Raw genomic sequence first — 12,912 nt, 5'->3', positions numbered from 1 at the left:
TGAAAGTAGTGCAACTGCTCGTTTTGACGACCTTCATTAGCTTCCAAATACTCGATCCGGATCTCGCAATTTCGCAATGCTGCCTCTAACTCTTCAGTTCTTTCTTTCATTTCTTCAATTCTATTTAGGCTTGCTCTCAATTCCATCACAAAGTTCCGATTTCGGTGCCGATGAAGAGATCCTTCTAATTCAGTCACTCTATTCTCTAGCTCCCCTTTCTCTTTCTGATTCTTCGACAAACTCCTCTTTAGAGTCTCGTTCTATGCTTGAATTTCTTGGAACCTCCTTTCCCATTCATCAGCCTTATTCTTCTCTTCTTGAATTTCTTTGCGCCACTGTTCCGAAGTTTTTCCCAACCCGGCAGTCCTCATTGATAGCCGCATCTTCTTGTAACCTGTTTTTAAACTATTAAGATCTTCTTCAACCCTAGCTTTCCCTTTTCTTAGTCGCTCCGCCTCAAGCTTCTGAGCATCTGCATCCAGTCTTAAATTCATTTTTTCTTCCTCTATCCGCTCTATCTGCTTTTCTAACTTTGCATTTCTTCTTTCAAAGTCTTGCTTTAATATTTCCAGTTCAGAAGGGACGGCCCGTAAATGCTCCTCTATTAACTGACTGCCTTCGTGACTTGGTTCAGGAATATTGTCGTTAATTCTCTTACTTCGCCACCCATGATATTCAGGAGTTATCATTGCCCCAACGGTAAATCTTTTCATCCGGTGAGTTTGCTTCCAAGCGTTGGACATTTCTCGAATCTTTCCCTTGTAGTTATTACCTCCATAAGAAAACTCACATTCGGCCAGTCTGCGTTGCCGGTATGAACTGTCTTGATCTATACTGTCTTAATACGAGCAGAGGGGTATATCCAACAGCTCCCCAAATTCCGAGTAAAGGAACCCAATCGAAGTCTCCACATCGATATAAAATCTCGTCAGGCACCATCCAAGGAGCTTTCCATTCAACATCTTCATCTCGGAGATTTTGAAGGATCGCCATCCACCTTTCTCCAGAAATGTCGTCGCGTCTTGGCGTCGCTGCTAATTCTTTCAAAGGAGAATACTTTTCAGAGAATACTTTGTAAGAAACCTTATCCACTTTCTAGAAGTGACTGTGGAACCAAGCTAACAAGAGCTGTGCACAACCGATGAATCTTCATTCGCCCGCTCTCCGGCACGCACTTAAAGATCTGAACGTTTCGGCCAGAATTGCTGGGACGGGTGTAATCCCCCTGTCAAGTTGATTGAACAAATCTGTAACTGTTTCATCAATATGTTCTAACGCTTTGGGGAAAATAACCAGCCCATAGATACTCAAAGCGAGAACATCGACTTTCTTCTTTGTATCAGGGTGTACCGAAATCTGATCTCGCAAACTTCTCCAAGGGATACATTTATTTTCCCCTTTTTGCTTGATTCGTGCTGTAACCCATTGCTCGCTCATTCCGGTGATTTTTGCTAATTTCTTTGTAAAAGGGAGAACATTGGCAGTTCTAGCATAAACTTTATCTACTTGGATTCTTGGACAACGAAGTAAAGCTGTATACTCCTCCACAGTAGGCACCATGTCTACCTCCCCAAAGGTGAAGCAGCTATAAGCAGAATTCCAAAATTGGGCCAAAGCTCGAAATAAATGCTCATCCACATTGATGTCAAGCAAGTAGGGCAGATCACCATAATTACAGTAAAACAACTGTTTGACCTCGTCATCCCACTGAGCCCAAATTTCTTTCAACTCTTGGAGATTATTCTGAGTTACATTAATGCGAGTGAAGTCCCATAATTTTGATGTGTACCCTTCCGTTACACTATCACCTTTCTCAAGTTGCATTTTTTCTGACCATGTTTGGACAACCGCATTATTTTCTGCCTTATCAAGAAATTCGTTTTCCATGATGAGCTTTCTGTCTAGAAATCGAATGTGAATCAACGCCTTTTGTAATGAAATACCATGCAGTTAAGATGTCATGCATCCAAAGTAAAACAGCAAATATTAGTATTAGATATAAACATATAATCCAAAACAATTCAGAAAGAATAAAAACACATATCAAGGTATCACTAGGGTTCAGTGTAGTTCTACCTAGGGTGAGTCCCTAAGGTTCACTACATGTGGTTTGGCTCTAAAGATAAGGTACCCGAACCAGCAGATTCCTCGATCTTCACCCATTATAGGCTCATATAGACCGAGTTCGGTTCAGGGGAATACATTTTCCTATGGCTGCACGGAGATGAAAATCTCACGAAGACATAGGTACGGATGTATCCCGAAAGTGATCCACTATCCTGCACGGAGGTGAAAACCTCACGAAGGAGTAGCTTCTCACTCCCATTTAAAAGGTGTGACCAACGGTCATGCAATGCAATGTGCAGAGGTATATAGAAATTTGAAACACAAAACATTATAAAAACTATAACTCAAAACAAATGAAATGCAATGAGAGGATCGTATACTTAAATCAAATTTTCAACTTTCGACAAAAGACAAGAAATAATCAACTCGTGTCTTGACTCTCTTTTTTAAAGTCCCCAGTGGAGTCGCCAAGCTGTTGACACCATTTTTTGATTGAAAACGGGGTCGACTTGGGTTTTGAAAAATGAAAACGAAAACGGGAGTCGCCACCAATCCTTTTTGATAAGGTGTGATTGGATCACCTCGAAAAGTGGTTGTTTTTAATAAAAGGTTTGATTTTATTAAAACAACAAGTTTGGTCCACGAAATTTAGAAAAACGGGTTCGGGAGTCGGTTACGCACGACGAAGGATTAGCACCCTCGATACGCCCAAAATTGGTACCTAGTTGATTACTTAATGTCTTAGTGTTGAAGATTGAAAACTTTAAAGAAACTTAAAATACGATCCTTAAAAAAACTCGAATGGCATGGATTAAAATTCACGAGGGAATTTGGCAATTTGGTTAAACGAGAAATCGAAACCCAGCACCTTAGGGCACGTTCCTTGAATTTTCAAACGCAAAACATTGCTTTATTTTGAAATTTTTGAAAGGATATTTAGCTATTTGGTTGAATGAGAAAAATCAACACCCAGCACCTTAGGGCATGTTTTCTCGAATTTCCAAACGCAAAACATTGCCTTATTTTAAAATTCCTAAAAGGATATTTAGCTATTTGGTCGAACGAGAAAAATCGACACCCAGCACCTTAGGGCATGTTTTCTCGAATTTCCAAACACTAAATATTGCCTCAATTTGAAATATTTTCCTTTTTTGAAATATGATATTTATGTGCATGATGGAATAATAAACATAATAATGTGTATAAAAAAATAATGAACAAAACGAATAATAAAACAAATCAATCATACATATACCATAACAATTAATTAAATAATAAATAAACTAAAGCATAAACATAGACATATAAGTAAATTCATGAATGAAAATATATGAAAATATATGAAAATTATAGAATATATAAAAACGTATGTGCATATAAGGGAGAAATACATGTATGTATATACATAAAATTATGGAAATATGAAAGATATATGTGTATTATTATGTATGTTATAAAACATATGTACACACATAAATTTATAAAAATATAAAAAATATGTATAGGTATATTTTAAAATTATTGAAATAAAATAAATATATTCATAAAATGAATATGTATACATATATTCATGAGAAAAGAATATATAGATATACACGTATATAAAAAGTATTTAATATATATTAAATAAACTATATATGAAACATTTATATAATAATAATATAATACAGCACATATACTTTAAAAAATACATAAGTAAATATAAGTAGAAATATAATGATAATAATAACATAAATATTAATAATAATAACAAAGATAATAATAATAATAATAATAATAATAATAATAATAATAATGATAATGATAATAATAGTAATATTAAAAATAATAAGAATGCTAAGATATGGACTAAATCGAAATAAAAATAAAAGTACTGGGCGAAATCGAAATAAAAAAACAAAATGGGTTAAATTGTGACGCGCGCCGAAAGAGGGGGACCAAACTAGGAAATATCCCCTCGCTGACCAAACGACGCCGTTCCAGTGAAACTCACGCACATGGTCGAGGGACCAAATCGAAACAGACGTGAAAATTCATGGCCAAAATTGAAAATATGATAAAAACTTCCTTGAAAGTGCCAAAAAATCGGAAGGATCGATTGCGCAAATAACCCATTTGCAGAAAACGCGCGGATCCTCCCCTGGGTCGGGTCACCGCACAGGTCAGGGCCAAAACGGCGTTGTTTTGGCACCTGACTCTATATGGTAAAACGACGTCGTTTTATGAGGGTTATTTAAACCCGAAATTTTTTTTAAAATCATCATTTTCTTCTTCTCCTTCTAAAAAAACTAAAAAAAAAACCTCTCCCCCTTTTTTCATCCAGCCATGGATTCCGGCCAAAAGCTCCGGCGCGCCTCCGCCGTAGCGCCTCCGTGGGCGGTGGTCATGGGCGCAAAATAGGACCTTTTCGGTTCCTTTTTAAAGCCGGAAGCTCCTAGGGCATAGATCTAAGGCCAAATCTTGCGAACGAAGGGCGAAAAGAACTAAAACGGAAACGAAACCGCTCGGTTTCCCCCCTTTCCGGCGCGGCGTTGAGAGAAAGGTACTTCTTTTCTTTCTTTCTTTATTTTATATCTATAAATAAACAAAAAAAGACAAGAAATAAAATAAAAAATAAGAAGAGTACTCGAAATCACCTTAAAACGTAGTTTGTATTTTTATTTCTTTTGCTAATCTCAGTTTTGTTACAAAGAGTACCCGAAAAAAAAGATGGTTACATTTTGTTGGCTTTTATAGCCGATCTTTGCCACTGTTTGTGCTGTCTTTTTTCCTCATTTGTCTCTCTTCTTTGCAGGTGACGGCGCAAGTGGCATGGTGACGTGACCGTGGCGGTAGCGACGTGATGTGGCGGCGGTGGCAGAAGACCAAGGGTCAAAGGGCTAAGGAGGAGGGCGGCGCCTAGGGTTTCAGTCTCTGAAACCCTAGGCAGATATTTTTTAGGAGTTGGGCTCCGGATTCGGGCCTTGGGTTTGTGTTTGGTTTAATTGTTTTGGGCTGAGGGTTAATGGGTGTTGTAATTGGGTAGCTGGGATATGGGTTTAGTTTAGGTGAGTTAATTGGTTTTGGGCTAAAAATTGGGCTTGTACAAGCTAAATAATTGGTTGACTCGCCAATTGAATAGAATCATCTTTGGAGCAGAAATAAAAAATCGGATGATCAATAAAAAATTAGTTGAACTGGTTTTTATATTTTGTGTTGATAAAAAAAATAAATCCAATTTTATTTTAAATGTTGAACTTGAAAAATACATTTGGCTGCTCATTGTTGGTGCTTTAGACCTTCATTATTGTGTTTGTGTTGTCGTTGGCCACCATGTCAAGCCGCATTCATCGCCTTCAAGGTCAAATCCAGCTGTTTCTCTCTCCCTCTCTTGAACAAAAGCAATTTTTTATTGTTGTTGTTAATGCAGTTAATGTTTTAATTTTTAATTGAATTTGTAATGTACAATTGATGATTTAATTTTTTAATAAATTTTTTTCAAAATTTTCTTTTTTAATCTATGTTCCGGTTGGACCGGTGATTTAATTGGAAACCGGTTCTCTGATTCAGAAAACATTGTTATTTGTTAAATTTATTTTTCAATTGATATATTGGAAAAACAAAACGTAACATCTAAATTTAAATTTTCTAATAATTTTGTAATTTTAATGAAAATAGTAATTAATTAAACAAAGATAACAAGAGATGATAGAGTTTATTTAGTCCCTAAAAAAAGGGCTTATTGGAAAGAAAAAAGGAAAAAAAATCTAAGAGCTCTTTGGAGATTTTAGCCAAAGTTAGATTCATGCAGTGCTACTACTTCTATGGCCTCTGATAAGTAATCAGTCAAGTGGATTTCAATTGAAGAAGGCTTTTTACTTCCATTTTATTTCACCAACCAAACAGCAAGGGAATTAGGGTTTCAAACGTGGCCTGGGTGATTAGAGATTAAGCTTAGAGCTCCATTTTTTTTCAATTCATTTCATCGTAATTCTATCAGGTATGTTTGATCCGTTCGTTATCTTACCATATCCGGTTTCTTTTCATAGCGATCTCAATTTCAATGCGATCTAAGTTTTGTTCCTGATCGGATCTTCAAAATGGACCTCTCTGTATATCAGTCATAGTTTGTTTTATTCTGGAATTCTTCTCATTACATTTGCAGAGTTATTTAGTTTCTGTTCTGTTCCCGATATAATGGAACGGGAAACAATTTCATTTGCCTTTCTTAAAATTTGTACTCCAAACAAAGTAGCAAATTAGTTGCTTTTGGGTCTTAGATTGTTGTTTCTCTTTGTTACGGAGTTCGTCTGCTCGGCACAGTAATTTCTAATTTCTTATGTTCTATGCATTTTGCAGGCTAATTACTTTGTTAATGAATTTCATAAAAAAATAAATGAAAACAGTTTAGAGGCAATGTTGGCATCTAGGTTTTCTTTCTTTGGAGGTGGGGGATCAAATAAAGTTGGCAATTCTGTGGAAGGCGATAAAAAGGAATTGAAAGAATTGAATCCGACCCTAAAACTGCAGACAGATAGAGATGTGTATAGACCTGGAGATTCTGTTTATGTTACAATTGAGATCTGCAATCCCTTTACTAGTGGCAATACTGGTGCCATTGTACCTTCGCTTTTGATTGAAAAGCTTGGCTTCGAAATCAAAGGGATCGAGAAGTTGGACACTCAATGGTATGCCACTCAAAAACCAGCGGCTGGAACAAAACAAAGGAGAGGTTTGTTTACCGCATATATGTGTTGAACTATATATATATTCATTGTTTATTTAGTTCATCAATTTCGTGATTTTCAATTATATTTTTATTGGATGGTAAAATGAAGTGAGTAATGCAAGTAAATTTATGTTTTACATCGTATTGCATATTAAATAGATTGAGTTCAAAGTACTTATGTTTCCACTAGGACAATGAATTCAGATAAGTATAAAGGAGTTTGTCTAGATTTCTAATATGTTTCATTTTCTTAACTTTTAGCATTTATGTAAGCTGCTGATTTTAGGCAATTTGATCTCCATCTCAGAAAATTTAGATAAACTGAATTATCCATTGGCTTTCTTCTTACTAGGATATGAATAGAACTGAAATTGATATCAGAAAGAAAAGATCATATTGTAGCAATGACCTTATACTCTTTTCTTTTTAGTTTGATTTTTATCTTTTGTATATTTCTTTATTATTTATATTATTATTCTCAATCTTTTTCAGGTGAACATGTTTTTCTGGACTGTTCAACACCATCAATGATTTCAAATCAGATCGTGCCTTCTGGCTCTGCAAAAACTTGTTCGTCCATTTCCTGCCTTTGTCTAAATTTGATGTATATGCAAGTGCTTGTGTAAAGCTTTTTCATCGCAATATGTAATTATGCTATTAATGAGTGTTTCTTCATACAGGCCATGTTGTCTTAATGACCACATGCCATCATGATTTGGTCAAAACCTAACTTGTTAAAGAGAAAATAAAAAACTAGGAGGATGAATTTTGTCATAAGAGAAAAAGCAGAAGGAAGAAAGTACAAATGCTAAGTATATTATCAGCAAAGGAGACAAATTATGCGCACATGTGATTTTGAAGATGAAAGCTAAATTATATTACTAATAACTGTCACCATAGCTGATTGTGTGGCTGCGGGCATCCAGTCATGCAATGTTTTGATTCTTATGTTTTTTGGCAAATAGTATTTTGTTAACTCTTGCTATTGTTAAATGTTGCAGCTTTCCACCATATTACTCTTTCATTAGTCTGATTCAACAAGATTCATTTTTGTAACTGACTTTTGACACTAACTGCAGATGTGGTACGGGCTGTGCTTCCTAGCATTATACCTCCATCTTACAAGGGTTCTACAATTCGTTATATATATTATATAAAGAGTGCTCTGTCTGTTCGATGGCTGATACTGGAAAATGGTCACTCCAGCAAGGATTCAGTAAAAGATCTTACTGAAGTGGTTGGTTTTACTTAAATCTTCATAGTTTTTTCATTGAGGATCCCAAAATCATCTTCTGTTCTCTTCTTTCAGAATTAGACATGTTTGACTTGCTGATATGGATAGTGCTTCTGAAAATAGGAAATGTGTTAAATTTTAGGTGACTAAGGTTTAGGTGGTGTGTGTTAGAAAATGGCAATATAAGTTTTTTATTGGTTCATTGGTGAGAAGGGCAGTCGAGCCGATGGCTATTTTTACACTTGTGTTAATGTTGATACTAGTCCAAAGTTACTGTTTGAGGAGTTAGGGCTAAAATCCTGTCCGGAATCCTTTTTTCTCTAAAGTTTTTTGACGTTTTCTAAATTTGAATTCTCTTCAGTCATCCAGTTGTTATTATACCCAGGCTTATGATGTTTGGTACGTCATTTGTGCACTTGGCCGTAATATAGAAGATAATTTACCATTTTGTCCTGTTATATCTGGCTTATCATTGAATTTGTAAATCCATAGTTATGCTTATATGAACATTTTGGCACATCTATGCTTGTGTTTCTTTGCATTTATCCTCATTCACAGGTGTGCATTCTTGGATAGAACTTGTCAGTGTCCTAGTCCTGTTCACCAAACTGCATATACTGTCAAAGAGTTAAGATATTGATGAAATTTATAAACTTTAAACCCAAACAGGAGGCTCGTGTTCCTTTGCAAGTATGGGTAACTCAGAAAGGGAATGGTTTGGTGATGGAAGATGGTCAAAGTGATGGTAAGTTGCTACTATTTGAAGTTTACCATCTTTTTACTATTTCCTCTCTATCTCTTTTCTAATTATTAAATTTGGTGAAATAAATTCGTAGTAACTTTTTCCCTTTATAAGATGATTTATGTTTTTGCAGTGAAGAATTTTCACTAAGTTTTAGGATATAAATATAATAACTTGAGCAATAAAGCAGGAAGACACAGTTATGTAAGAACTTGTATCTTAAGCAAGGGTGGATATCTTCTTATCATTGCTAGAGCCTAGATTCTTTATCCAGTGATGCTATGTTATTCGCCTGTCGTAGAGCTGACTTTAGTGTGCTAAACATTTTATTCTTGAATGCTATGTTACCCGGACTTTGGGTGAGTGTTGGATATGGGTATGTGCCCTAAACGGATATGCTCAATTTTTATCCAAGTTTTATTTATTTTTGAGGTTCACACCCCATACCCATGTCAATGTCTGCATCAGACACAGGTATAAGGCTTGAGGACCTTGGGAAAATGAAGAGTCTGGTTAATGATTTGCTTGGACTGTTTTAAGGAAGAAGTTGAATAAGTTGAAGTTACAATGACATAAATTTTGTAGCATGATTGAAGGTTTCATGGTTTTTACTCTTTGAATTTGAGTTTGCAATGGGAGTCGGTAAATAACTGCCTGTGATTCTGCATATCAAAATTATGGCATGATGACTATGTTTTCTTTATTGATGATTCAGGTATTGTTCCTGCTACAACCATTCAAACAGATATATACTGGAAAGAGATGGATGGAGATTCAGAATGGGTAAGGCTGTTAGTAATGCTGCTAACTGCTAAAGCTTTTGACTTACTGTTTTAGTTGAATGAGAAAATTGATATTTGTTACAGGCTAGAGTCAATGACCTGTATGACAGTATTGAGGAAGGGTATGAGAGCTCAAGGGATGAAATATCTTCTGTTTCATCCTTTAATCTTTCAAAGGAAAATCTTAATAGAACCTTTGGAAGTTCCCTATCGTTGCAATCGTCAGCAGCCAGGTCTTCATTTAGAGATGGTCCTTATTATGATGGAGACCGTTTGAGTTTATCTTCAAATGTAGGGCTTCCACGATTATCAGTAGCAGAGGTCTTGCATGATTCTAGTGCTGGTAATTAAGTTATACTTGATTATGTAGAGTCACTATTTGTTCTGAACTTGTTTCCTCTCCTTTTGTCATTATACTTGCATGCTTTTGCCTTCTGTTAGATTGTTGTGGTAATTTTTAAGTTTCAACTGACCTGCAGAATTACCTTCTACCATTTGATTCAAATTAGTAATTTCTTCTGGTGCTTAGAATGCCTTTTGAAATAGATGTTCTTCATGCAGACGTGTCAACTGCACTTCTATCTCCAAGTCAGCAGCAGACTTCTACAAAATCACTAGCTGCAAATGATATAACAGGAGTATCTTCTGCACCTAGCCCGGGAGCTACTGAACCTTTAGCATGTAAAGCACCAGATTTTCTGCCCCCTTTTTTATGTTTTGGTTGTTGCTAATGAAGCATGAATCTAGCTTGAGCTGTCTCATATGTGGATCCTGGTAAACTTATTTGCTACAAACATTTTCTGCAGCAGAAGGCTTTATTCGAGGAAGGTCTTATAATATCAGGATGGATGATCAAGTTCTGCTAAGATTCTCTCCTAAGAACTCTGAGTCCACTTATTACTTCAGTGATATGGTAAAATCAGTTTTAGGCTGTAGCTTCTGTCTCCTTTCGTGAATTTGCACTCATTTATTTTCCTGTTCTTATATTTATTTGTTTCAATAACAGATAGGTGGGACTCTTACTTTCTTCCATGAAGAAGGAGCTAGAAGATGCCTTGAGGTAATGCAGATTATTACCATTGAGAAACTACTGAACCAAACAAGTGAAGAAACCATGGTCAGTTGAATGATTAATCTTGTAATTTACTGGAGTAGTTTCCATCTTGTAGGTTTCAGTCACGCTTGAAACTTCTGAGACTATAAGTCGGCGTTTTGTTCATCCTTCTAGGAGGAATTCCCCAACAATTACCAAGGTGTGCCTTTCAAAAATTTTAATTCTACAGCGAATTGCTTTGGTGGATTCATGAAGTAGAATATTAACTTTTTTTTATTGAACTCAATTAATGCTTGGTCTGTTTTGATATTAATGAAACCTGTAAGAAGAACTTACTCTTTCTCACACATTCATGTACTTGTATGCTTGGAAAGTGACACATTTGCAAATGCTTTTTGTTTGTTAAGAAGTTTCATATTGCTAAAATCCTTTTTTTGTCTCATTTCTGTTGTAGGGTTTTTTTTTTCTTTTCTTAGATAGTGCTATAGTGTTAATTATCCCAAAAGCTTTCACTTTCCTTATAGTTTTTGCTCTTTTATACTTAAGAAAAACACATTGATTAAACCCTTTTCATGATTCTAATAAAACCAGTTTTTAGTAAAAATAAACAATAAAATGAATTTGGGAGGAAAATAATGATTTTTCAAATTATGCTTCTTTTATTGTTAGTCATTATTCTATTTCAATAAGCATTGCTTTTGTCCAGGTACGAGCATTGCATAGAATACACCATCTGTATCAGGCTTTTAGAAGTTTCAAACTGTTCCTTCTGTGATGCTTTTTTGAAATCCTATGACTCAAGATAAGAAACCTATTTTTTCCCCCTGCATATTTAGAGTGCTATAGTAAATCCTGTTTATTGATTTTTCTTGTAGGTTCAGAGTGATCATCATGAGGTTGTTGCTGATTTGGTACAGACAGGTTTTCTCTTTTCTGTCCCCATGGATGGTCCCATGTCATTTTCCACTCCTCATGTCTCGGTGCAGTGGGTTCTAAGATTTGAATTCTTTACTACTCCAAAGAATGTAGACTGGACAAGGTGAGACCATGTGTTACTGCAATAAAGTTCTAGCTTATCAAAAGAGTTTATCACTAATGGTCAAAGATTATCAATTGGTCGTATGCTTGTAAGTGTATGCATATGCTGGTAATACCCCTCAACTGTGGCAGCAAATTCTTTTCATATCTATTGATGATACTCTGACAAAGTATTAGCCTTGTCTCAGATTTAGATAACAATTTACAGAAATTTTATCATAACCGCTGAAACAATAGAATTCTACTAATAATTTATTATCTAAATCTGAGACCGTCATTCGTTAGAATTTGCACTTGGACTCAGAAGTTGTATTGAAATTTAGAATATCTCTGCCCTAGCTGTTGCCAAAAATATAATTCTTCTCCTTAATTCTGAATTCAGATACGAACATCCTCTTTTCGTAGAAGGCAGAGACAAATGTGAGTGGGTTCTTCCTATAACAGTGCACGCACCTCCACCCGGAACTCCAGGTGCCCACACACGGAGTGATAAACCTTTCTCCTTAGAGCCCTTGTGGACTCACAGTTGAAGGTAACTTGTTTCGACTCTGTTAGTGACTTCATTTCTGTAATAAGATATGTTTCTTGGATTTATGAAATAGTAACCGGATATCTCAAATCGCTTATTTCGCTAGTACCGTTGATCGTGGGTGGGGAATTATTTTTAACCGAGCAGTCTCAAGCTCCATTTACCATTGCAACAACAAGAATCTTACATGATAATGGCCAACAGTTTGGAACTGTTTGAATAGGGGACTTTGTCTAGAAGTTTTAAACTCAGTTTGTAATATAACATGTTGATATTCAGCTTTTGTTCCTGGAAATTGCATTTGTTTCAGTCTTCTATTGTTGGGAAGCAGATGAGAAAAACGTAAATCTGTTTTGGAGGAATATTTTATGTAGACTCAAGTTTAGCATTGCTAATGGAATAAATTTGGTTAACAAAAATGTGGTTTGATATCGTTTTTGTTGGGTTAAATTCTAAGTTTAGTCTTGTTCTTTTATCCATTTATACTGATTTAGTCCCTGTACTATTGTCTTGTCAAAAATTAGCCCTAAATCTTGACAGCTTTTCTCAGTTTAGCTTATTTCTTTTTGCTTTAAACCTTTTATGTTAATTCCTGTTAAAATAATGATGCGATTTTTGTAGTTTCCATATCAATGTTTTGCTGTCCTGTTATGTGGCTTTTTGTTATTTGGTTTTATCAAATGAATATGCCGATGTCTACAATTAACAAAATAAAATAAAATTCACATCATGTTTTAATTAGAGTTCATGAAAATTTT

At 35.4% G+C, this 12,912-nt stretch overlaps 2 protein-coding genes across 2 annotated transcripts; one reads left to right on the top strand and one right to left on the bottom strand.

Annotated features, from left to right (window-relative positions):
- Positions 1-786: 786 nt before the first annotated feature.
- Positions 787-1,887, bottom strand: LOC128040398 (uncharacterized). The gene is made up of 3 exons (XM_052629135.1): positions 1,294-1,887; positions 1,093-1,225; positions 787-1,040 (listed from the first exon to the last, which is right to left on the bottom strand). The coding sequence occupies exons 1-3, from the start codon at positions 1,885-1,887 to the stop codon at positions 787-789; spliced, it is 981 nt and encodes a 326-aa protein (XP_052485095.1).
- Positions 1,888-5,769: 3,882 nt separating this feature from the next.
- Positions 5,770-12,573, top strand: LOC105780228 (hypothetical protein). Its single transcript, XM_012604429.2, has 14 exons — positions 5,770-6,046; positions 6,406-6,778; positions 7,268-7,345; positions 7,855-8,012; positions 8,679-8,754; positions 9,467-9,534; positions 9,618-9,876; positions 10,095-10,214; positions 10,340-10,446; positions 10,540-10,593; positions 10,703-10,786; positions 11,463-11,626; positions 12,008-12,157; positions 12,261-12,573. Exons 2-13 carry the CDS (start codon positions 6,463-6,465, stop codon positions 12,153-12,155), a joined length of 1,632 nt encoding a protein of 543 aa, XP_012459883.1. The 5' UTR covers positions 5,770-6,046; positions 6,406-6,462; the 3' UTR covers positions 12,156-12,157; positions 12,261-12,573.
- The last annotated feature ends 339 nt before the right edge of the window (positions 12,574-12,912 follow it).

Source organism: Gossypium raimondii, chromosome 4, assembly GCF_025698545.1.
Source record: "Gossypium raimondii isolate GPD5lz chromosome 4, ASM2569854v1, whole genome shotgun sequence".
Classification (NCBI taxonomy): Eukaryota; Viridiplantae; Streptophyta; class Magnoliopsida; order Malvales; family Malvaceae; genus Gossypium; species Gossypium raimondii.
The sequence above is the reverse complement of the archived record's forward strand: the minus strand, read 5'-3'. Positions and strand labels throughout refer to the sequence as shown.

What these genes read in the sequence shown, in the direction of transcription:
- LOC128040398 (XM_052629135.1), bottom strand. Translation starts at nt 1,887, where the DNA reads ATGGAAAACGAATTTCTTGATAAGGCAGAAAATAATGCGGTTGTCCAA. An exon ending in CTTTGAGTATCTATGGGCTG is followed by an intron (nt 1,226 to 1,293) that starts GTTATTTTCCCC and finishes TCAACTTGACAG; the next exon opens with GGGGATTACACCCGTCCCAG. An exon ending in TCCACAGTCACTTCTAGAAA is followed by an intron (nt 1,041 to 1,092) that starts GTGGATAAGGTT and finishes CTCCTTTGAAAG; the next exon opens with AATTAGCAGCGACGCCAAGA.
- LOC105780228 (XM_012604429.2), top strand. Translation starts at nt 6,463, where the DNA reads ATGTTGGCATCTAGGTTTTCTTTCTTTGGAGGTGGGGGATCAAATAAA. An exon ending in TGGAACAAAACAAAGGAGAG is followed by an intron (nt 6,779 to 7,267) that starts GTTTGTTTACCG and finishes AATCTTTTTCAG; the next exon opens with GTGAACATGTTTTTCTGGAC. An exon ending in TAAAAGATCTTACTGAAGTG is followed by an intron (nt 8,013 to 8,678) that starts GTTGGTTTTACT and finishes AAACCCAAACAG; the next exon opens with GAGGCTCGTGTTCCTTTGCA.